The 26,544-nt window shown below is 37.5% G+C and overlaps 1 protein-coding gene across 1 annotated transcript; it reads right to left on the bottom strand.

The window, feature by feature from the left end:
* Positions 1-616: 616 nt before the first annotated feature.
* LOC124169833 (acyl-CoA-binding domain-containing protein 5) lies at positions 617-25,847 on the bottom strand. Its single transcript, XM_046548619.1, has 6 exons — positions 25,033-25,847; positions 23,184-23,377; positions 19,160-19,498; positions 16,442-16,850; positions 12,086-12,252; positions 617-7,143 (listed from the first exon to the last, which is right to left on the bottom strand). The coding sequence occupies exons 1-6, from the start codon at positions 25,091-25,093 to the stop codon at positions 6,991-6,993; spliced, it is 1,323 nt and encodes a 440-aa protein (XP_046404575.1). The 5' UTR covers positions 25,094-25,847; the 3' UTR covers positions 617-6,990.
* Positions 25,848-26,544: the final 697 nt, after the last annotated feature.

The raw sequence follows: 26,544 nt of genomic DNA, 5'->3' as shown, positions 1-26,544 counted from the left end.
GGCTGCTAGCATGTAGCTGAGTACCCTGCTGGCTGGTAGCGCTTGGCTTAAATAAGGATTATTAATACCTTATCAAATGAAGAAAACTTTCCGACCTTAGCCAGTTTTAATAAGTGATTATTAAGACATGTTTCCCTGAGCTCTGCGCCTCATGCATGCATTGGTAACCTCAGACGACGTATAACTCCTATCTTCTCGTATAGAAACTAGGTCCCTGTGATGTCATGTGGAGTGGCATCGCATGGGCGCCAATCTGGCCCTTTTCAAATGAGGATAAAATTTGACCCTTGCCATTCGTTTAAACCGGTATTTCTAAAACGAAATAATTTGTATATTATGAATACAGTAATGGTGGGTAACGAATCGCAATCAATGACTTTCGTTTTCTTTGATGAAGGAAACTTACCTATTATCAAGAAAATATCAGACTAAGCCACCTGCATTCCACTCTCTAGGGGCAAATTTCTGGCCACAAGCCTGAAGGTAGCACGGTAGAATCCATGTTTCGCGAGTTTCTAAAAACAAGTTGAGGCAAGTAGACACATTTGGCAATAACAGTGCAAGAAGAATAGAATGAATGACAGTAACTCACTCTTGACATTACCAACAAAATTACTACATATAAAATATTTTATTTCGACGAAAATTACACCCAATATACATATAATTCATGATATTTTTCATATTGATAAAATTTACCAGCAACAATCAACAATAACACAGCAAAATGCTTAAATAAAAAGATCACATCACTAATAGTCTGCAAAATTACACAGTAATGATAGCATTTAATTGGTCTTCCATTAAAAAACCAAAGGCCCACATCAAGCTGCATGGAGCAACTTCTCTATACTTTGGGGAGTATTCATACCAAGCTCCCAATTCAAATTATTTGACATAGAAACACGTTAATATGTTGATAACCGAATTGGCATAGTAAAAGAATCTTTGTGAACACCAACCATCATGCCACACTGAAGCCTCAGGGATTAAAATCTTCATCAAGGAAATGTTCAAATGAGTCACCACAATGACAGTGATTTTGCACCTAGATCAATAACTCAAACTTAGCCATTGAATTCCTTAATTTATTATTTGTAAAACACAAATATTCTACCATATATTAGCCTCCATTATACCCTGCTTCTGAAATGTTACACGATTTTCACTTTATAGTAGTTACCACAAAAAAATTATTTATTATTCTACCTCTTAAACGTGAAAAAAATTGTTACCAAAAGCAACAGTCAAGATTCAACCATTGGTAAAAGCAGAAGCAAGAAGATTCAGTAAGATCCAAGAAAGAAAATACCATTTAAAAAATTCATAACAGAGGCTGGTCCCCAATACTGGGGAGACGCTAAGGACAAAAATAAATATGGCATATGTACAAGCAAATAAAGCAACTCTTATAATATGATACAGGTAAAAGCATACTACCTAACTCTCCAACTGTAGTTAATTTAAGGAGATGCAAGGGCTGTTTTTTAAGCAAGGGCCATTGTGCCATACACTGTAGTAGTTCGCGTGCCGTCTGTAACGAGTGTGTGCGCTGCTTCCTGCCATTCCTTGTGAGGTACCACATGTCAGTTGCAGGTTTGTATCTAACCTGTACGCTTTACTATGGATCTTTAAAATGTTTCATATTATTGAATCGCACAGCGCGTGTGAGATTCGGTCAGTGATGTGATTTTTGACTGCAAGAAACATGTCAGCTGTAGACATTTAACGTCAGCTTTGTGAAGTGTATGGTGCTAATGCAATGAGCGAATGTAAAGTGCGGAAATGATTCCGAGAATTCAAAGATGGTCTCGAAAATGTTCACTATGATGATCACTCAGGCTGGCCACCTTTCATTACAAACGTTGTTGCGACGAAAAATCATAGCAACGATGTTCTGGAACAGGTATGGTTCTTTACTAGTCCACTTTATGACACAAGGAATAACAATCAACACAGAAGCCTACTATGCAACCATTGCCAAGCTGCAACAGAACAAAACAAAAGATGTGGCTGACAAAGGGAAATTTACTCCTCCACGATAATGCAAGGCCTTATACCACTGCTTGGACCCTGGACATGATTAACCTATCTCAGTACTTTAAAAGTCATTTTGGCAGGATAATAAAAAAACGGCCCTTATTTATAAAAACAGCCCGTATATTTAAAGTAAAGTAAGGAAAAGAAGATAAGAAGTAATAGTCCATTTTTGGATTTCAAGCTTTTCAATTGGTACACCCACAGACATATGAATAGCGATTTCAATCAAAGGATCGATTTTACTATAACGAAAATTATAAAAGCAAGCTATCATCAGCATAAAAACTCCATTGGATTAAAAAAACAACACCTCTGGAATCCAGTTAAGCCATCAACTTCTACATGAGAAATTGCATGCACAGAGAATGCTACTGGAAAAGCATTACAGATATTCAAGCTGTAAAAAATGCTTATTCATAAAACTTTTACACAGATTGACTGTACATCATTTTCAAGAGGCAAATTTATGAAAAACACTAAGATAACAGAGCATTAAACAGCCATTAAAACACCAATCCCTTCAGTCAATAATTAATAGTCCACTCAGTTGCATAGCACGAAAACGTAAATAGGTACTATCATAAGCACCGAATTTTAGTGAATCACAATAACACATAGCTCAGTACAACAATGCTTATTTATATAAATGTTCAACAGGCAGTATGGAAATGTTTAATATATTCTGAAGACGTAGATTTTAGCCTGTATTGACACTACAGAAAGAAATATAGTTGAACTGAATAGTTTATTGCAAGTCATAAAAATTCAGTGCCTTCAGAAAAATATGGATGAATTATTCACAAGTATATAACAAGTATTATCTAGGGGAAACAAAATCACCACCTATATTGGGTAGCTCACAGAATGTGGCATGATGAACAAAAGATGTCTAGTCATAAGAGATTAGCCAAACCTAAACTTTACAGAGAAGTCAAATGTAAGTCATAATTTACTCTGAGAAATTCAGAAAATAATAAAATAAAGCAATTTAAAAGCATCAATAAACTATACATAAAATGATAATATAGGAGCAGGAAGAAGCCACAACTACAGATAATTCAACATCATCTTCAGAACATTAAGTAAAATTACACAATGGATATTTACATTATATGGAGCTAATATTTGTAACACTAACAATTTATATAACTGTTTCACAGAGTTGCATTTGGAAAAGGTACACAAAGAAATAAATCTCAGCTGTTTTTACTATCACCTTTACAAGCCAACTGAAATCTTACCCGAGTATGTACGCACATTTCACTTATGTTATGAAATCAGACAACAAAAGTCATTTCGCGACTCAGAAGTAAATGAAAATTCCCTGAAATTGTCCGAAGAAATTAGCCATATCTTGCTGCATCATTTTTTTCCAAAAACTATCAATGCTGATAATGTCGATTACTACTGAAAACCACTCTTAAGTGATAGAAATGCCACTTATAGCAATGCCATATATTTAAATCCAAAAATCAAAATTAGACTGGAGAGCAAAAGATAACGAGATAAATAGATTCCTCGACATTGAATAACGTATCCCAAAACAGCCAGATGCTCCAATATATTACATACACATGCTTTTATGAAATATGATTGACAAACTAAGATATGAAAGGTAAAAATAGGAAAATGTATTCAAATCCCTTGAGAGAATGTGCACCTACAGTTTCATTCTATTACTCCATTTAAAGTGCACATATATATTGTGTACCATAGTTCTCATAATATAGTATTTCCCTTATTATGGCAGTAATCACAGCAAAAAACCACAAGCCTTCTAGCTGATGAAGACTTGGGCACAGCTTCCTACACTAATTTTTTAAATAATTCACTTCTTTAAGAAAAAATGATTTATGCAAAGTAGCCTTGTGAGTGACTAGTGTCACTTTTACATTCAATCCTTACACTCCCATAATGCCAATGAATTACATAAATCATTTACAAACTGTATTATCACCTTTCTAAGTCTGACAACATGCTTCGCTAGTGGTTCAGACAGACAAGCCCTCACAATAAAAAATATGCTCACTATCTTTAACAGTTGATGATGTTAATGCAAGGTAAAAGATTCTTTCAAAACAGTATAGATTCACAATTAGACAGATTTTCAGTACAATAATTTTACAGCCGCATCCAAATGAGCTGTATGACTAGTGTAGAGAATATAGAAATCAATCAACCACAAAAATGGCCTAGCATAGTCAAATTCTGAGCTGATTGGAGTGAAATCTTGAGAGAACCACTAGTGTAGCAGTTGTGATGATTTATAAAGTGACAGAACATATTACACCTCTCAGCATTCATCATGAACACCTAAGAGGTCAAACCTCACTATCAGCATCCTCAATATGAGTAATGAAAAAACCCATGGGCGCACCAACGCAAGTCCACCAAAAGTGGAATTAACCTTAAACTTGGCAGCCAAGTAGTAAGTACAAACAACATACCTTTCTTAGCATCATGCTGGAAGGCACTACAATATTTACCATACATATGCATGAACCACATTCATATTTCTTTCCGATAGTTCAGAGAAAAAAATTAGGTGAGCAAAACTTAATTACATAATAGTTTGAAAAGACAATCACTTTATAACCAGTAGCATTTGGACCCCATGACTGAATCCTCCTGGGTCAATTTACCTAATATGCACCCAATTTAATTCCAGGAAAATGAAGCTACCTTATCTCTTACCAGTGTTAAACGTACAAGCGTGAAAATTTTGAAAATTAAATTCTGGCTTAAAAAAACACAGAGAATGCCTATATCATAACTTATCCATCTTTTTGATGAGACCATCATTTTACACCATCATTTGTTTTGTTAAATATAGGCTACCTCTCTCCAGCACATAATTCTTTTCAAATAACTTGAGACCTTGAAGATAAGACTTCAAAAATATTTAGAGGCTGATGGAAAAGATAGCATATCGGCGTGTAATTTTGTCAAAGGTAACAAGGCTACAAAAGGCAGAGTCTTATTCTAATCAGTAGCTTTGTTAAATTTTACCCCCAAAGCCATTGGGCCTCCTTCCAAGACCTCAAGATATTTGAAAAGAAATACTTGCTTTAAAATGCATGCTTGACATAAAACAACATGAAGCTCCAAATGGAAAAATAATATGTGAAGTCCTCTGTTGTAACATGGAGACAATACCCAACTCTCTTAATTATTAAAAAATCCAGACAAAATATTTTCAGGAATAGCCTCTTAAAGAGGTTGCTGAGTCTTGTGTAAGAGCATGTGGTACATGCATAAATATAGTAATTACTCAGTAAATACTCTCAATTTTTTGCAGCATAAAACTGGCAGTGGATTGTTACTCATAATCCAATTGTTTGATTGAAGAACACATCAAGAATATAGGAGAAGTCACTTTCAACTAATAAATTGAAAGTAAAACAGTTGCAAAATCTGGATGACTTTTTTGACCAAATTCGCACACGACTTATAGTAGAATGAGTTCATCTTCTAGTATGATGAACCACTACTTTAAAACACTAAGGAATGAAGGCAAGAGTATACAATTTGGTTCATGCATGCAAGTCTCAGCAAAAAATAATCAAAATAATAATGCACAGCCTCCATGAAAACACTCCCAACTTTTGTAATGCCTTTAGAAAAAGAGTAAAAAATACTCAAATCAAGGGTTCTTAGACTGATCATTTGATTCAAACCTAGAAAGGTCTCAGAATAAGTGGCTCATGAGTAATAAAATGTGCATAGATGTGCTAAATTAATTTTGGGGAAGGTTGGACGAAAGGCAATCAAAAATGAATTTCCAATAATTTGGCACATTCGATAATAACCAGAGGAATGCATATATCTGCAGAAAAAGGAAGCTCATTCATAAGCTAAGTATAGAATAATAATACATAAACTTGGTTAGTTACCATGACTAGTAATCTCCCTATTTAAAGATCCTTATCATGGGAATGAATTTTTACTTATTTTTACGTGGTAAGAATACCTATGTGATTGTAAAATTATCACATTGCCTGGCCAGCATCTTTGAACATGGCTACCTAAACGCTTTTGTAACTGACTAGGCTCAATACTTAAACACATTTAAATGTAATCATCCTTAATCTCCACTTTCCATGGAAGAAAACAAAGATCAATCATGGAAAGAACAGCATATTTTACAATGTACACTTCTCTTGAGCTTTCTTGGATTCCATACTTTATCAATCATCCTCGGTTATATTAAAAAAATCAAATATGCATACGAAATGTTGATATCCAAAAGTTTTCTTCACCATATCTAAAAAGCCTCCAGCTAAAGAATCAATGCCAACCTCAATAATTTCTCCAGACAAGCAGTACAACAAAGTGATAATGAAAGATCAGAAACGAGAAAACCTGAGAGGTACTCATTTTCCAATACTTAGCCTACCTCATAGGCTGGTTCACGTCAGAATATTATGAATTATGCAAATGTACAATCTTCTCAGATATTAAGAATACATCTTTAATAAGAGAGTGAAGCATAATTAGACTGGAAGCAGAAAAAGTGTAGATGTTAAAATAGCTACCAAGTCATTTTTGATAGTAAATAGTTGAATACAACGGTATTCCAGGGTAAAGATGGATCTTGCCTAACTCCTTGGTACATGAGCCTCCATGGCCATTAATTATATATACAATATGTACATGTTTCTTTCCATTTTAAAACCTTCCTTAGCAAGCGAGAATTTTAGGAAATAAACATTACGATACTAGAACATAAAAACTAATTGACTGACAGTAGAGAAGAAGAATTTTCAAGTATCAAGAGAACATTCCCAGTATCAAAGAGATTCTCCGGGAAAAAAAGTATATTAAAAGAGATAGAGAAACCTACCATTACTTATGTATATTTTAAATGAGAGACACGTAATTCTCATCAATATCTTCCAAGGAACGGAAACCAAGCACAAGGTGGGTAGATCACAGCACACAACAACAGCTTCAACGCATATGAAGCCGTGACTGCGAGCGATTTCTTAAGTAATAGAAGAGGAAATGTACCGCGAAGGGCCAGAAGACAAGGAATGTAGTCGTTTGAGGAGAGAGCTCTGGGAAGGGCCACCATGTAGATGAACTCCTCGATGAGCGAGACACCTGAAATTACAGAGATAATGCATGCATACATGTAAGTTTTGTATGAATAATAATTGAATATTATTATAATGCTCTGGGTAAAACCTATGAGAGCAAAAAAATAGAAAATACAGGAAATTTTCTAATCTTAATAAATAACATTTTGACAAAAATATGGCATAATAGAGATTATTGCTAGGCTAACAAGCAGTAAATATTTAGAAAAAAGTGTAAAATATTCAATATTAATAACACAAAAATATAAGTTTTAACACAGACCATAATGAACACAGACATATATACATACATACAAAGTTTTGATAATATCACAAGTTTAAGATGATAACTTCAATTAGTTGAGGAGATTAAACTTAAGCCCCAGACTTCAAATAGGAGTACAGCCTTTCTTTAAACAACTGAAGTGATTATGACGTCTTTATATTTGGTAGTAGAGAATTTGAACATGTATGAGAGAGAACAAAAACTTTTTGATTACTTCTCCAGTGCTTTGATGGCAAAGAGGTTTAAATATACTGAAGGGGGCACCACTGCTTCTGAGCGTGGAGCATAGAATGGCGGAAATGGATAGGATAAGTCCAAACATAATCTAATAATCTTAATCTAATCTTTGAGGCATATGGCAGCATGCTGGATTCTGTGCTGATGGTCTTTAGATTGATAATTGGCATCAGGCAACGGTAAATTAACCCCTAAGAATCAAGAGGTGCAAAGAAGCAAAATATTAAGAGCATATCCAGTTATTGAGTTAATTTTGGGAAATTTGTGATCTTATTTTGACCAAAACATTGACAATCTCATTATGGTCAATAAGTACCTAATATTTGGTCAAATTTTTGGTCGTAACTTTTCAATAGATTAAAATACACAATCAAATGCAGACAGTAAAGGCTGGGACACAATGAACGCTAACGTGAGATGCGAGCTGTTAACAGGAAGTGGTAAAAAGATGGCGGAAGGGAAAGCTTATGGAAGGGACACAACCACCGTTTACGGAGAGTACGTAAATGCGAGAGATGGGCAACTTTCATCTCTTCCCGTGTCCCGTACACGGAAAGCCAATCAGAAGAGCCCGAAAATGGGAGCCATCTGTTTACAGCGATACAGCATTGTTGGCGCCCATTGCTGAATATAGCAGTTGTTGTTGTTGTGCAACGTGAGCTGAAGAGAAGTCAGTTAAGGTAAGCCATTACTTAATTTAATTTACGAGCATACTATCCTCATCAACTTCGAACATTCTTCAAAACTCTTCCTACACACAAACGAAAAGACTGAAGACCACAAACAAAACCACTGCGCGAGCGTTAGTCAATTTTCTTTCCGGCCACGGGAACGTCAATTGTGACCGCACGGTGGCGTTCCCCGTCTCACGTTCTCCCGGATCCCATATACCGTCTCACGTTAGTGTTGATTGTGTCCCAGCCTTTAACCTTTTCTGACCATATTGATAGGATTTATTTCTCAGACATCTTTTCCCAGGGAAAAATTACTATAAATCACCACGGTTACGATGAACAACTAGCTCAGCTAAAAATAAATTTTACAGGAGAAAAAACTAGCCATTTTCCTGCACTTCCACAAGTATTGAATTTAATTACAGCCAATGGTAATCTAACATTCGCAGACTGGTCACAATCATTCTACAAAGGTATGTTTACCAGGATATCCCCACCAGTAAAGAGGCTAATAAGACAAAGTTTTTACATTTAATAGTAGTTTCGTGAATGACCAGAAAACTTTGATGATAATCACTGGCTAAATTCAAGTGATTATGGCAATGATTCTCATTTAACTTAGACCCCTCAAACACTGTATGTTGACTAGTTAAGACTAAGTCTAAAAATCGTCAAAATACGATGGCCGAACTTCCAAGGTATGGTATTTGGTGGAGGCGACCGACAGCTGAGGTCATTTGAGCCATGAGGGAAGGGTATGGAAGGAAGGATGGAGAGAAACCCGGTGTCGGCATTAGCCTGATCTTAACGAAAGGCACCAAGGGGACCACAGCTTAACGTCCCATCCCACGGACGGAGTGTTGCGCTCGAAATGTCCTCCACACAACACTCAAGCATGGATTGAGCAGTCACTGAAAATTCTCTGCCACTGCCGGGATTTGAACCCGAGCCCGCCAGGTGGGAAGCCAACACTCTAGCCACCACACCAACCCGATCCCCGACGAACTTCGACCATGCTAAAAACTCTAAAACATTGACTCCAAATATGTATTCCAATCTCCGTTTTTGATGGAATTTAAATCTTCTGATATCAAAATAAGACATTTAAATATTCCCATTACATTAACCTGGTTCCACCCAATGTAACATAAATGTCACACATTGTATCTCTTCAATCCAAATACTCTAACGTCCTAAAAGTGCTTTACGTTGCGGTGTTTAAGTTTTTCTTTGAAGGCAAGGACTTAATTTCTGTGCAAGTTTTATCAGTTGAGAGTATACACCTATTGTGACGGTTGCGGCCGTCCCAACCCTGGCCTTCATTCCCTCGTTCACCGTCCTCACCCGTTTCCCATCCTCCCCCCTCCCCTTTTTCCTACCCAAGTATGCAAGGTGGAGTGGATGCGAGTGAGTCGGTGTTAGTGGAGGGCAGCTATGTTGAATGGCCCAAGGTATCCCCCTATTTTTTTTTGTGTGTGTTGCGTGTGCATCGGAACCCCCTCACTCCCCTTTGGGAGTGTATAAAAGCCGAACGCACAGCAAGAAAGAAGGAGAGAATTGTAAATTGTGTTGCTGACTGTGCACTACAAGAAATAGTGAGAACACAAGGCAGAAGGGGAAAGGCAGCGAGCGGCGTAAAGACGGGAAGCCAAGTCGGAGGATCCACTTCGGAATCCAAAGGTGGTCGCCAAGGAGGTTCCAGGGGCAGCCAGGCCGCGCAAATTGCCGTCTCCGAGAAAATAGGAGGCCGCACAGAAATAGACGAGCCTGCGTCCAGCCCGAACCACGGCACCAAGGAACGGAGTCATCCGGTGGTCATCAAGGTCACGTAAAGTTATATTGCCCTGACCCCAGTGAACCACCCCTGTGTCCGTGTACTTGTCCCCGTATGCAGCAATATGCCACTGTTAAGGCACCTTGTGAGATTCATCGACGCCTCAGTGATTTTTCTCATTATTCTCAAACTTAGTCAGCAACGGAACTTAAATGTGCAATTGGGACAGACTTTATTACTTCCCAGATATAAAAAGTGTAACGAAGTCTAATAGTTGAAAGAAGTCCGCTTAACGGCATACATTTTGACTTTCGTTACATATTGTTTTTTTTTATTATTATTTCATGGTAATTTCAAATGCCAATTGCATAAATCATTTGTTATTTCATCCATTCATCACTAACCCAATCATTTTCACTCATCTGGTTAAATATTTCATGTAAGATGTTTCTTATTTTTGAATATATGTATTTGGGTGAATGCTGAATGAAAGGGTCCTTGCATTTCTTTGGGTATTCCTACGAAACCTATTTTCCTTCACCTGCCGCCGATTCGTCACGCGCCTTACCCCAATTTGGATTTCTTCACCACGAAATAAGCTGCGAACAGGAATCCCCCGCATTTATTGTAATGCTAAATTAAATCTTTCGATAAATCGTCCTGACTGGCAACTTAAGGAGGTTTATCATTTATGAATGGTTTTCGCGGTTTTTCATCCGGGCAACCGACGTTGAACCATTACAGTATTCTTCTAAAACCTCTGATACTTCTGTGAACTTATTTACTAAAGTAATTGTTTTCCTCACAAAAAAAATCCTATAAAACCTTCGATGAAATTAAAATCGAAACAAAAGTATTTGGATTAAAAGAATACACACCCATCCTTGTACCTAGGAAACTATCACTCTGATCAATACAATATGGAACACCCTTTAAGTTCCAAAGACATCTTGAATATTTCAATAGTTCATCTTTAAAAAATATTTTGGTTGGATGCAGGATAAGTTCATAACATAGTTTAACCCTCTCACTGCAAGCCTTCTTTCTTAGATACTGCCTCGAAATGCTAAGGCTAATTCAATTAAATGAAGCACCAAAGAAAAATAAGCATTATGAAGCTATTTCTTAACTATCCTTATACAGGAGTTTGCACAATAAATTGAATTACTTACTGACAAAAAAAATTTTCAGTCTGAAAAAAATGTAATCATTGCAGAGCCATGCAATCAATTCATAACAGAAGGCTGATATATCAACCTGCCTAACTTTTCATCTAAGTTGTATCATTTTACGTGGCTTGCACATTATCCTACAAGAAAAATATAACCTAATAGCTTGAAAATTGGGCAGTAAAGATGAAAAACTTTATTAAATACAGAAATTGAGAACAAAACTGCAAACAAAGCCAAGAACCAAACTGGAAACTGAGCCAGCTCGTAAGTGGAACAAGCTATCCATAATACATAGCTTTCATTTACACTTAACTTTTAACAAACAAGGTACGCAAAAAGAATTTGTTCTCATATGTTCAGTCACTATGAAACCTTCTAAAGCAGGGGTTCCCAAACTGGGGGGCGCGCCCCCCTGGGGCATGGAGAAAGTCCAGGGGGGGCGTGGAGAAAGTCCAGGGGGGGCGTGGAGAAAGTCCAGGGGGGGCGTGACACCCAAATGAAATAAATAAAAAATTACAAAAAGAATTTCCTCAGATACGTACAATTATTGAATCTTTCCATTCTGCGTTACCGCATTCAACAGTGAACAAAAAAATCTACCTACTCACCGTATCAAGTAGGCACATGCTTGTACGAGTACAAGTACTTGTACAAGTAGGAGTTGGTATGTACGGCACCGTGGAAATAGGGTATTGCAAAATGGAAAGCTGATATGTGTAGCGGGGGGGGCGTGGTACAAAAAAGTTTGGGAACCCCTGTTCTAAAGGATCATGCTGATACTTAAATGATTCTTGAAGGAGCAACAGAATAAAAATAATACTTACTACTGCATCGGATGACCTTTGATTCCTTGCCATAGCCACCTTCTCAATATTCCTAAGCTGAGTCTTGATCATTTCCATATCACTCTGGAGATCGAGAACCAGCTGCCTAACACTATTAATATTCTGTTCATCTCTGGGAACAAGGGAATGAGACCCATTTACAGTAACTGAAAGAGAAGAAATAAGTTTTAGAAAAAAGAAATAAATATTTAAATTGATGAATCGATTGAATAAGTAATAAAAAAAATACTTTTGGGCTAATGTCACTGCATCAATTTTCGGGAATTTGATGAAGTAGGAATTTAAAAAAATCCTACTTCATCAGATTCCCTTGAAAAAGTGACCAACATCAGTCAGGAAACGTTGGTGCAACCCAAAAATTAGTGTGGCGACACAGCCCAAAAGTTTTAACGAACAACTGAATAAGTATAGGGACCACTCAAGTACATATTATGCAAGAGCTCCAAGGGGAGGGGAGGCTAATGATTTTTCTTCCTTTTGCTAACATGTGGTGGAGAATGTCACACCATTACTTATGCAAGACAGAAAGGTTAAACTCCATACTGAAGAAAGGACCAGTTGAGTAGAAGATTTTGGTTTCACAATAAAAGTAAAGTTTTCCAACACTTTACAGGGTTACAAGCACTAATAATAATAATAATATATTTATAAATATTTGATAAATTTAATTACCTAATTAATACTTCTGAAGTACTTTGACAAAGCACTTTTTTTAACATATTCATAAGAAATTCTTCTCAAAGAAACGCTTCAAAAATATAATAAAACATTTGGTTTTCTTTTTCGGAAGCAAACACATTTATGAAACAAAAAAATAGGGATGGTATCCAAGATTTTTTTCGGACCTGGAACCATTCCTTGATTTTCAGAGCGGGATCTTTGGATATTTTTTGATCCAATTGCCTTTTCAAATACTGCTTTAAAATGAAGTAATTACTCAAGTTTTTTTCTGGGTACATACAATAAAAGGAATACTTTTTACATTTACATACACATTTTAATATTTTTACCGAACAAAAAATCATTTTATAAGCTTTCAAATTATTTTTTAGAAACGATAAAATCTTTACACTCTCAGGACCTAAACTGTTATGCTTGCCTTTGGAAATGAAAATAGGTTTCAATCTTCGGATAAACTATTGACTGTATTTTAATATTCCTCGCATTAGTTTCCCCCTTCAGTTGCAGAAAGGTGGATTTTGCACTTCCTTGCGATAGTTTCACAAAACAGTACATACACGCACATGGTTCTCTTAATCTCCATAAAAATTTTTTCCACACAATAATAGACATTTACTTGGAATTTCATTAAATTAAATTGCAACTGTGCAATCTGGAACAAAATTAACAATATTTAGAACAACATTAGCATCAAATGTGACGAGTTGCGGGAACAGAACGAGACGACCGCTCAGCGAGAGGAAGGAGTGGACAGCAGAAGCGCATAAAGGATAGGTGGAGAGGAAGAGGTGTGCTCCCCTGTCTTTCAAGCTACGAGACTGTGAACGAGGGAGTCAAGGACAAACATGTCAGAACTTGCTATTTTGTGATGTCATTGCCTTCAAAGCCAAGCCGGGCGACTTATGTGATTCATACAGTTGGCATTTCCAGGCCGTATCTTCTTGTTTGACAGTACTGATGCCTGTTTCTTTGAAAATTGTGCTTTTTGGGCAATGTTGAATATTGGTGTAGTCTTTTTATAGCTAAAAAAATCTTTGATTCAATCAATTTGATCGGAACTCTTTCCACTCCCTCGCATGGGACGCTGCATTCTCTGAAGCGTAAAACAAAAATTTTGGATCCAGCTCCGATGCCTTCAGCGAATTTGGATCCGAAGTATCCCATCAAAACCATCCCTGCAAAAACTCTTACGTTAGCAAATGAGAGAGAGGTTTGGCAAATGCTCATTATTGCTTTCATAGTGGGGGAGTCAAAGTGGCTAAAACAGGACATATTTCCCTAATGAATTATTACTAAGAGATAAAAGGCATTAGAAATAAATAGCAGTAACTGAATAAAGAAAAAGAAGATGGCAGATTCTCCAAACATCACCGTGCGATCATAGACACACACTATGGGCTACCTGGGACCTGTCTTCAGCTAATAATACAAGAAAACGTTACACTCTTTTTTTCGTTTCATCCCAGAGGTTTAGTTTAGTTTCAACACGTAGTAGATTTGACTCCGATTTCGTTTCTACCCCGGGTTTAGGTCCTAGGGTTTAACCCTTAAGCGGTGACGTGTGGTCTGAGAGACCGCTGCGTTTCTAAAATTATGAATATTTTCAAAATTGCTATTTCAAAATATCTATAATCCTCGTGAGAGTCATAATTTTGTATAATAAGGACATAGCACTCTTAAAATTTAACGTTCTTATTATTTATTTCTGAAAATTTTCAACTTAATTTAAGTAGCCGTCTGTGAGACCTCATGTCGCTTAACTGAAAATCCAATAAACGTAATGCTGGTGGAAATGATTCAAAAAGTTGTTAAAACAATTCCTAGTGATTCCGAGTTAAAACAAACATCAACCTAGGACAGCATAAGCTTGAAGTGGTGAACGAGTTCTCTTACCTGGGAAGCCGAATTACCAGCGATGGACGGAGCAAGAAAGAAATACTCAGTAGAATAGCGCAGGAGAAGAGGGCTTTCTACAAAAAGAAGAATCTTCTTACAGCTGAAAATACCAGCATAGAAGGAAACAATTCATCAGATGCTACATATGGAGTATGTTTCTCTATGGAAGCGAGGCTTGGACGTTGACAGCAGCAGAGAAGTCAAGAGTGGAAGCATTCAAAATGTGGTGCTACCGAAGAATGATGAAGATAAAATGGATTGACCGTGTGAGTAACCAGGAAGTGCTAAGGAGAGTGGGAGAAAAGAGAAGCCTCCTAAAAACATTAAGCAGAAGAAGGGACAACTTAGTTGGCCACATTTTGAGGCACGATGGTCTGATGAAGACAATCGTTGAAGGACAAGTGGAAGGGAAAAAGGGCAAGGGGCGGCCCCGAATGAGTTATATAGGACAGGTTATAAAGGATATAAAAGAGTATAAATATGTAGCTATGAAGAGATTAGTGGATAGGAGAGAGAAATGGAGAGCTGCGTCAAACCAATCTTAGGATTGTTGACTAATGATGATGATGAGTGATTTTTCAAGAATAATAATAATAATTAACAATTTATAAGGAAGCATTTCTAGTTGCATAATGTGGATAATTAAGTACTTAATTAAAAAAGTACCATAATAAAAATAACTCAAGTATTTTTGATATCAGTTTTTTGATCCTGTTTCAAATAACAATTTTTACAGAAAAAAATTGGTTTGTATTTGGAATGCATAATATTAAATATAAGTTTTATAATAGCTGAGAAGTCAAAGAAACAGTAAACTAAGCAATAAAAATGAATTTGCAAGGTTTTCAAATTTTTGTTTTATTGCGGTCTCCCAGACAGTCACTGGCAGTGTATCAAATATTTCACGTCAATGGTTAAGGGTTAAATCCATTTCAATTTGTTTCTAAATTTCACACGTGGGAACGAAACTATTGGAATTTTACTGGTTTTGACTTTCGTTTAGTTGTGATTGTCATCCCTGCTTTGAAGGCAATAACATAAAAGATACAATAATGTGGTGAAGATCACTCATTAGATGGCAGTGGCCAGTGAGTAAGCTAACTAGAGTTCAAAGTTGGGCCACTAAGTTGCTTGGAGCCTGTAAAGCCTTAACAAAAGAGCGGGATTGGAAGGAAATAGGTCAAAAACTGGATTCACCCTGCCACATAGGAAGGAACAATCATAAATTCAAAATTAAGTTCAAGAAGCAGAAAACGAACAATTTTTTAAAAATCCTTCCTACATAGAGGAACAAAGGAGTGGAATGACCTACCCGAAGGTATATGTAATTAATATCTTTCCTGCAAACACCAAAATTTTTAAGAATAAGTGTGCATCAATTCTTGGTTGATGACATTGTGGTTTATAAGGGAGAGTTTGAAATTGGGTTCTTTGGATCATTCTTCATTTGTTAGTTGTTCGATATTCAATTAATTACCGTATATGTCTGAATATAGTCCCCCCTTTTTTTTCTAAAAATGCCTGTGGTAAGAGTACAGGGGGGGATTATATTCAAATGCATTTTTTTAACTTTTCCCCAAACTGAAGCCTCAAAATTAGGGAGGGTGACTATATTCGGAGAAATACAGTAATTTTTTTTCAACTAGAGGTGTACTTTCTGTTTCTTTACTTTGTTTATACATTGGTACACTTGTCATTCATTTATTTAAATCTAATGCTGCCAAATAAATAAATATAAAAAATAAACCAAGCACCAACCTTCTTCGTGTGAGCCATTTTGTACAACACCATTCCTTGATGCATCTGGCTTACTATGTCCATTTAGAGGTGGATCCCTACGGCCCCCAACTAAATCACCTTCCACAACTGGTCTTCCTTCTGCATAAGACTGATAAACACTTCCATTTAAACGTTTTGCTTGAGGTTGAACTTTGTCAGTCCCATTTGTATAAGATATGTACGACCCATTCATTTCACTGACAGGAGCCTGAGACATCAAATTCTGGCTCACAATCACATCACGGTGGTTGTGATTCGCATCGAGATCCTTCTCAATAAATTGCATCTTGTGGGATGCTTGCACTAGATTGCCATTGGGCAGACTACGCTTTACACCCTCAATTCCATTTGTAATTCCATTAACATTTCCTGGGGACCCAGCACCATCCTGCAAGCAAAAAAAATCCAACATTTACGATACAGTAGAATTTATAGGAGGATAACACAGTAGTCCTAGTAATTAGGGCAATTGAAAATTTGCTGCAGACACTCAATTGGGACAAATATACAAGAACAGAACTCATTTGAAGAACCTATTCCCCTGTATTCCGTAAACAGAAGTGTTTTTTGTAGTTGTCGTAACTGCCACCAGAGGGCGTAGTTTTATTTTGATGTTCAATTTTTGTGTGTGTATGTGCGACGAGTCGTCGTCAACTCCTCATTCAGTTGTGTGTGGAACTCAGAGTGGGACCGTGTAGTGCTTCAGCTACCCCAGCCCCTCCCCCACCCCTAAATGTGCTCAAGTTTCGGAGAAACTGGAGTCAAGGAGGCTTACTGACTGAAAACTGACTGTTGAGTGAAATTTCCCCCATTATTTTCGCTATTCTTACGATTTTGTTATGATATTGTTAAAGGGTAACGAATATATTTGTTTTTGAATGTTTAAAAGTTAATTGTGTATTTCTCTGTTCCTTCGGGTTTATAGTTTTATGAAAATGGTTTCTCATACCCTGACACGCCAGAGCAGTAAACACTTCTTGATAAAGCACCCTTTACATTTGACTAGCCTTAGAGGCTAGCCATTTTTAGCATTTTTGCTAAGAAAGCACGTGTGTGATTAAACTCGCACAGCTCCATAACTAATGCATATTTTCAAATACACATATTTATTATACAGTTGAGGATCTCAAATCTGGGAAGCTTGGGACCAAAGGGTCTCTGGATATCTGATCTAAGCACAAATACAGCTATATTTAGTTAATTATTTAATTTATAAGTGCATTCAGGCTCTTGTGCTCAATATCTGAGATCCCTCTGTGTCCCTGCCTAGCTTGTTATCGTATGTTCATCATGTGTGCTAACTTCCTACTCATCCTAGAACAAGGCTCGATGAGTGGTGCCATGAGGTGGCAAGTCAAAACGCCACGCAGAGGAATTTTCAAACGTTCCGGACTTATGGTTTTCCGGATTTCTGGATTCCGATATTGAGGTCCTCAACTATATATTTTTAACGCATATACTTTTTGCAATGACAAGAACTAGCTATAAATAATTTAAAATGAAGCCATAAGAGGTTTCACTAATCGCAATGCAAAAACACGTGAAATTACGGGACCCTCAACTGCTGGAGGCAGAAACTTGTGCTTTTACATGAGCCGACCATTATGTGTTAATTGAGAAAGAAATTCATTTAAACAGGCTATATATAGGTGAGTTTTACACACAAGCACTCTCGCTTTGCAAGAATCCAACAAACAGATAATTGTGGCTCCACTGTGTAAGCCAGAATGTAGCCCACTGAAATTTTCTCCCAGTTTCAACTTTCAGGTTTCTAGACTATTTCAATTATCTTCCAGATAAGCTTGTGGTAGCAGCGGCTTGCACTGCATATCACTTTTGCCTGGAGGAAGTCTGTCAATATGACCCATTTCAGGCTTCATGTGCACGGAGATTGAGGGAAAGAAAAATTCCTCTCCAACCTAGCATATTTGAAACCCCTTCATTCAAATACACCTATCAGTCCTATTTGTATAAGATATGTACGACCCATTCACTTTACTGATGGGAGCCTGAGACCTCAAATTCTGGCTAACAATCTCACTAAAGTTACTCAAAACATTTTCAAAAGGAAGCCCAAAAGACTTTTCCAAGGTGAATAAATAATGCAGTAACCTCAAACCAAATTTGAATCCCTCAGCAGGTCAGTTATATGATAATCAAAGCCATATAAGCAAATGTTGTCTGACGGAAGGTTAAGTAGAATGTGTGAATATTGCAAGACTATTTTCAGGAAGTTTGCATGATTTCAGATTTTTAATTTTTTTAGTACAAGACTATTTTATACCACCTAGATTCTTTCCTGGAGCTGAAGAATTATCTTCGAATGTTATCAAAGAAAATTACAATTTATCTCTCATTTTTTTATATGTTGCCCCCAATAAATTGGCGAGGGACAGTTTTTCCATATCTAACAAAGGCATGTACACCAAACTGTTGATGGTAAAAGTGAGAGTAACCTACATAGAGAGAGTTGCACCAAAATATTTTCTTTGAATGACAACACATTTCACCCAACAATTTATAATCTGATGATGTACAATATCCTATGAAAAGTGGCCAGCATAGGTCGGGAAACCTTGGGGCCATCCAAAATTTGATATGGAGACAGCCCAAAAATTTTTAACCACCACTAAGCAATGAGATTTTACAAGGCTGAGTCGTTTAGTTTTCATTTTAGATACAAATCTCAACACCTACCTCCATTGTGTCGATGAATTCATCCTCTTCGTCCTCAGTGTCCCGATCAGAGGATGAAGGAGGTGGCTGCGGCGATGGGGAGTAGATGGAACTTGCTGGACTTGTTTCCAAACTCGAGCCAAACCTCGCAGCGAGGGCCGCAGCATTGGGTACAGAGGAGGCGACATGGGTGGGGGACGAGGGCCTCAACGGGCTTGACTCGCCACTGCTCCCGACCACTCGCTCCACAATATTACCCACCAACAGGTTCAAATCCTCGGCAGGAACCTTCTCGTAAAATGAATCTAAGCTCTCAAGGAACTGGGCCACATTTTCCGTGTATGACATAGTTTCCACAATCTGCATGAGAGAAATAAACAACAACATTAAAAGGGAGTCCACTACAGTCCAAATACAGGGTGTTTCCGGAGGAATCTGAAAACACTTCAGGAGGTGGATGGGGTGACAATTTTAAGCATTTTTGGCCCATAAACATGGGTTCGCAACTCCTTACTTACTGAGCTAGGACAAAGTAAACATTTTTATAGATGCACTTTGCAGTTAAGCTTAATTAAACGAGAGCTTTTAACAAGTTTCAACAATTCAATAGTGCAATCTCAACCATTTTGAGATTGTGCAAAAAAATCCACAGAAAAAAATAGTTCCCCTTAACTGGGATTGGAACCCAGAACCCCACACAACCGGATAGGGTGGTTCCACCTTGTCTGGTAGTGTCGATAAATATCCACAAAGAAGAATGAACCTTGGTAGCTTAACTGACTAAAGTACCTGACCAAAAATCCAGGTTCGAATCCAGGTCAAGGCAAATGATTTTTTTCTCCGTGGATTTTTCGCACAATTTGTGCATTGCGGTTGACTCCCATAAACATTATCACCATGGCTTGTCCCGGTACACTAAAACATTTTGAGATAGTTTCCGGCAATTATAATCACAAATTTTTGTCAAACCTTAATTCCCGTATTTATCTGAATATAGTCCCCCCTTTATTTCCAAAAATGCCCATGGTAAAAGTATCGGGGGGACTATATTCAAATGCATTTTTAAATTTTTTCCCAATACCGAAGCCTCAAAAAATTAGGGGGGGGGGGACTATATTCAGAGGGGGACTATAATCGGAGGAATAAGGTATTTCAAAAATCCACAGTATTAAATAAAATGCACAGAAAGCTGAATATGCAAGAAAAATCACTTTTACCCGCAGAGTGCATCCACAAAAATGTTTGCATTTCCGTACCTCAGTAACTTAGGAGGTTTGACCGCAAGTTTATGGACAATAAAATTTTGCTTGAAAATGTCTCCTCTACCATCTCCTCAAGTATTGCAGGCACTGAAACGCCATGTATCAAATGCAAGTACAAGCCTACATTTTCAAGTTAATAAATTAAATGTTACTGCTAATTTTTAAGGAACACTAAAAAAGTCATTACAAATTTCAATAAATTTTCCATTATCTTCAGTTGCTTCAGAACATATTCCAAAATGTATTGAAACTGGTCTTGAAAAGAAAAAAAAAGTGTAAATTTTTCAAACGGGTTTAATTTATTAATAATTTAGAATTCCACAATATAGCACCTGAAACAATTCTAAATAATATAAATTTAAAAATATCCAAATTATTGAATCATTTTTGACAAAAATCTTAATAAGAAATATAAAATGATGATTGATAAGTGTGGTATCATACTGAGTAGATAACTTGACTGCAGATCAATAGGTCCTTGGTTAAATTCTACACACACCCCCACACAAAAAAAATCTGATACTGCAAGGGGGCAAAGGGAAAGAAACTGGCCTCTTTACCCTGAATGAAATTCACAACCTATGGCTTAGGCTGGCGATGAGCTCTTTCCTGGCCTATTCTCACCAGAAAACATGTCAAATCACTATGTAATTGTTAGTGATGAGTAAGTCAGAGGCGTAGCCAGGAATTTTGTTTGGGGGGGGATCCAAAACCTGGGGGGGGAAAATTTTGAAAAACAGGGTTCTAAGTAATGGGTTTTTAACTAATTTTAACACTTTTCATAATCGAATAAACTTCATTTGTTAAAGAAATATTTTGTAAATTCATGATTTTTCAATATTCTGTTTTCTTTTACAAAGGAAAATAATTGCGTTTTTAAATGTTGGGGGGGGGGGGGGAAGGTAGGGGTTACGGACCCCCTGGACCCCCCAGCTATGCCACTAGACTGAGTTTTACGTAGATAATGGATAATCCTTGTATAACATCGTGATCTTGATACCAATTTTGACAGCTAGCGCTTTAAGAACTCCAAAATAAGTCCAGTTCACAGGAAGGTAGGCTGATTCTTGAGTTACTTCTATACATTACTTTCATACATTACGGAACGAAACAAATACTGTACATATGTGTGTTATCCACACACATTTAGATTAGTCTGGGACAAGACCCTCTCTCAACTATCCAAACAAACTTTTGGGTTGAATCCGTTATAGATCAAGTGATACTCTTAACTATCTGATATTCCCTAAACTGATTTTGGTTCGGACCTATATTAGGACCTATGGAAGGCGTGACAATATTATCACAGTGATTGCCGGAAGCAATTTGTGAGAACTTAAAATCATTAGGTTTATAAGTAATGTTATTTGCCTAGTTTATTTCATGATGGTAAGAAAAATTTTCAAACCTAGAAAATAGTTACATTGAAATATAATAATGGAAAATTGTATTTGTTCTTCAAAATCATTACGCTCAAATACCAGACCATCGCACAGGTATCTTCAGGATTGATTAAAGCATCTGTAGCTGAGGATTACATCACATCATTTTTATGAAACGCTGATGCTTTGATGGGCCATAGTAAGTCTGTCCAAGCTATTCTTTTTCAAATAGATATATACTTTTTTTTCTAAAAAAAATACATGTGGATTTTACAAGAATAATGACATACCTAGTCACAAAATTTAGTTTCGAGTGACTGCCTCTGATCTGATTCCATCAGTTTAGATAAGATAGCATGGTTATCTAGTGCTCTGGCACTTTCTGCTACGGTTGGCACAATGGACCAAAAAGGTTCACTATGCCAAACCCATGTTTACCATGCCTGTCAAATGCAAGCAAGAGCACCACAGTGCTTAAAGGTATGAACAGTCACCAATCCAACCCTAGTCTTGACTCAATAATGCTCAATTTAAGGCCTGTTTACACGGTACATAAACACGTACGGGTTAATGTCTAAATGTATGAACGCAAGAATGAACGCCAAAATGCACCGTGTAACCACCCAACTTGCGCAAATGGATGTACAGAAAATAGAACCTGTTCTAATTTGGTTCATGCATTCGTACATGTTCCGTTCCGGTCCACAAAAATCATTCACGCAAACGTACATTAACTCGTACGTGTTAATGTATCGTGTAAACAGGCCTTTAGGTGATCTTAAGGGAACCAATGTGTGAATGTGGCTTGACCCCTGCCTGATTGGCTAGTAAGAATGGAGAACCAACCAAGTTGGGGTCCACATGTTTAGCTAATGAATAAAAATGATAGTTCCTGAAACTCCATATGCTGATTTTGTTTCTTGCTCTAATCCGGAGCATTGTAGCTTAGTAGGTAGAGAGCTAGGGTTCTGGTAATTAGGCCCCTGGTTCAAATCCTGGATGAAACCACCACAAAACACCCCTGAATAAATATCCTGAAAGTGCGAGTTGGCCCAGGGAAATTAATTAGTCACTCTGTTTGTTTTTAATCTGCCTGTGGCTTAGTCTGGGGTGAGCTTTACCCTCATCTATCCAAACTAATCTTCAGATTAAAAAGTAAGTGAGTGGGCGAATCAGACTTAAAAGAGCTATATATAAGACCAGAATATCCGCACTGTGATTGCTGGATGCACTTTCCAAAATGCTAATACACTGTGGAGAGTTACACAGTTAACTGAGACATAAGCCTAGAAATATCACAAGGTACCGAGCACATAAAAATATGGCAAATAATAAAAAAAATCAAGACCACCAGGTTGTTCCCATAAATACAGAAAGATTGAATACTGAAAGAATCCACACCTTTTTCAATTCTTCCACATAATTATCCATGGCCTCTTCCCGAGGCATATTTCCTAGCCGATTCCAGGCATCCCATTTTGCCTTCTTAACCATCTCCCAGAATGCTGGTCGAGCACCTTTACATGGACCCTCGGTTGCTTGCTTGTAGTAGGCATAGAACCGCAGCATAAGATCTGCGGAAGGCTGGTAGCTTCCTAAACAAAACAGAAAGGATTCTTAAGCAACTAAATACAAAGGAAACCACAATGGCCATTAAAGGACGCATCAATTATACTCAGGAAGAAGGGCGAATATCAGGAGGGAAAGATAGCTAAGTATATTTTGATTCATAACTTCGCAACTACGCCATTCCATAGCATAAAAAAGACCAGACCTTCGTGAGTGACTAGTACGAGCGAGTATTTTCACTCGGGAGTGAAATGACAAATGATGCGAAATGAATTATAATATCGCTTGCAGTAACCACTTACTCTGTTGCCACAGCCATTCCAAATGTAAATCTATGATCAATAATACGCCCCAGGACAGTACCGAGATGTGACATGAGATAACCAACTATATGGTTCATTTTGAGTAATGTCATCTGACTCAAACATTGACTGGAGAAATTTGAGATTCGCAATGCAGAAGGAATTCATACGCGGTATGAACGAAATCGAGGACAAGCATCAACATTAGCATGGCTGCACCGAGCATGAAGGCAATGTTGGCGTTGAACTGTTCCCAAGGGAATTAAGACCCATTCCATTGTCAAACGATTGCATGAAAAATAGCGTAAACCGGGTCTCCAGCCAACATAATGTATAGCGCAATCCAAAATAAACAGGAAATAGCTTCTAAAGTCGATACCTCTCCGAGAAATATAGTAGCAAAGAGTTAAATATATTTTTGTTTACTACTGATAGATTGCAATACTGGAAAAAACAGAAGCGTTTGTTAAAGCAATCAGTCACTGAGGTGACTTTCCTTGAAATTGTTTTATTGAAAGTAAGGGCCAAGAAGTAAATATTGATGCACTTATAATATATACCAGGAACATCACTTTATGACTTAATCCTGAAACCTCAAATTAAATGACTAAATAGAGAAGAGGGGGAACACAATTCACACCTAAATTGTAGTGATAAAGAACACTCAGGACAGCCTCTACGCTGGAGTGCAAGCAGCTAATGCTTCTGAACACACTCAAAATGAATCAAAGGAAATGAAGAGTGACCATGAAAGTAAAACGCCAAAGATTTCCCCATACATCAAAAAATTTCCGCAATAATTCCAAGAGCATTCAATTAACCCAAAAATTATACCACTCCAACGATGCATTGAATTTAAAAAAACACTGCTGTAAGGAGGAAGATTGCCTGGGAAGACATTATGGACTATCTAACACCCAGAAGGGTCATATTACAAACACCAAGTTGGGGTCCACAAACATCAATCACCAGGCACACTGTCAATGAGACGCTGCAGCGGCACCAAACACGTAGAAATCCATGCGTCCGCATTCGGCGACGTTATATCATAACATTTTGCAGGGCTAAGCACACTAGGGAAAGTAATAGTCACAGATATGGGTCACTGGGTGGTCCTACCATAGCTCTTGATTCCCACACTGCCTCTTAGATCGACTATTAACACTTCACAATCATGAATTTTTCACAGATCAACACGAACTTCCGATTACCGACGGGTTGATGAGGCATAAGCACACAACACAGCACTTGATATCCATGTTAATTGGTGGATGCACACACGCGAGGTTTCACTTTCGATTTCACTGAACAGACGAATTCGGTAACAACCATCAACTGGGAGCCCTAAAATTTTGCATGGAAAAAGGAAACCCACTTACCATTCTTAGGAAGGCTCCTTATAACATTAACCGCAGCACGAAACTTCTCCTCCGTCGTCATCCTTCTCGGACTACCCCAACGGACGTGCGCCGTGGGCTTATGAGCTGCGCTTGCGAGCGAGAACAAACGAGAACTGAAGCGCGTGCGGTGGCCGGAGTTTTCAACTTGCAAGTCAGCCTTGCTTCTTCCACTCTCGAGTCTTTCTCAACGTCGGAACTCCTTTCACCGTATCGCTCTACCTAATTTCACTAGGCACTATGAAGTGGAATGATTTCCCTTTCATAGAGAACGTTGTACATACATTGCTTTCGAGATGAATCTGTACTAATAATGGCGAGGTAGTACTGACGGTACTGTCCTAACAACAAACATTTGGATCGTGAGTGCTCGATCTATTTAATTATTTCACATTATGTTACCAATTCACGAAGAAATATTATGTTGTAAACGCATTACGTGAACCCATTCAGTCGATGAAATTATTTAATATCTAAATTCACTTTTAGGCTTTTATTGAGCGGAGTTTTGGTACGTGTATAACATTGGCGTGGTGAATGTTGGTGCCAAAAACAGGTCTGAAGACACACTACAAATACAGTTTGCTGTGTATCCGCCGACATTTATTCTTCTTTATCGCAATGGGTGCATCACTAGGATTCTCTTGTTACCTTTTAACATTAACTAGCCTTAATATATTCATGAGGACGTATAAAGCGTTGTTGTAGTGTCACCTATTTTTATATTGTCAATATTTTTAAAAAGGTGAGAATTTTATCCAGAGATGAGTGACGAACAGTGCTTTAGGGTCGATTTTACAATGGGATGACAGGCGCGGGACCCATATATATAACTTGGATGGGAGGGGGCTTATAGCAGTGTTTGCGGCGAGATGCGAAATGAAGACCCGCACTTGGAAGGTGCTGAAGGTTTCTTCCCCTCTCGGGTTAGTTACGTCCTTGGATCTTCGACTGGATTGCACGTGTATAAAAGAGTGACGTCATGGCAAAATTTACAGTGCCAGAGCATACATTTAACTTCCCTTAACTCTTTTAAGAAGTGAAATATTACTCTGGTTATTCTAATATTACAAGTTATTATTTACATTTTTTTGCAAAAGTTTGTGTTTTGGTTTCGAATGTGTATATTACAAATTTTGAGGCAGTAAATTTTTTAAAAGTATTATTTGACTATTAATTACTATGTCTTTTGTTAACCAGTGCTGGAACGGCGTTTCGGCGCGTTCCGACACCATTACTGGTATAATACGCGAGTGACTTCATGACAGATTGTTTTAAAAATTATAATTATTTTTACAACATAATTGAAGATGTGGTATCACGCATTCCAACCATAAATTCTCTACTCCTCTTATTTTATGACTGTATAGAGTTATTACCAATACGGAAAAGTAAGCAGCTGCTAAAGCGTTGGTTTTCCTATCTCTTCTCTTGCGAGTATTTCTTCCGCTGGGACCCATCACTTGTACTACGCTGCCCCCCAAGTGCAATCAA

The sequence above is a fragment of the Ischnura elegans genome, chromosome 12 (genome assembly GCF_921293095.1).
Source record: "Ischnura elegans chromosome 12, ioIscEleg1.1, whole genome shotgun sequence".
In the NCBI taxonomy this organism is placed as follows: domain Eukaryota; kingdom Metazoa; phylum Arthropoda; class Insecta; order Odonata; family Coenagrionidae; genus Ischnura; species Ischnura elegans.
Note: the sequence above shows the minus strand (reverse complement) of the source record. Positions and strands in the feature narration are given on the sequence as shown.

Coding starts and splice junctions, on each gene's coding strand:
- LOC124169833 (XM_046548619.1), bottom strand. CDS start 25,093: ATGACGACGGAGGAGAAGTTTCGTGCTGCGGTTAATGTTATAAGGAGC. Junction 16,851..19,159: donor AATTCATCGACACAATGGAG/GTAGGTGTTGAG, acceptor TTTTGCTTGCAG/GATGGTGCTGGGTCCCCAGG. Junction 12,253..16,441: donor AAATGGCTCACACGAAGAAG/GTTGGTGCTTGG, acceptor CTTCTCTTTCAG/TTACTGTAAATGGGTCTCAT.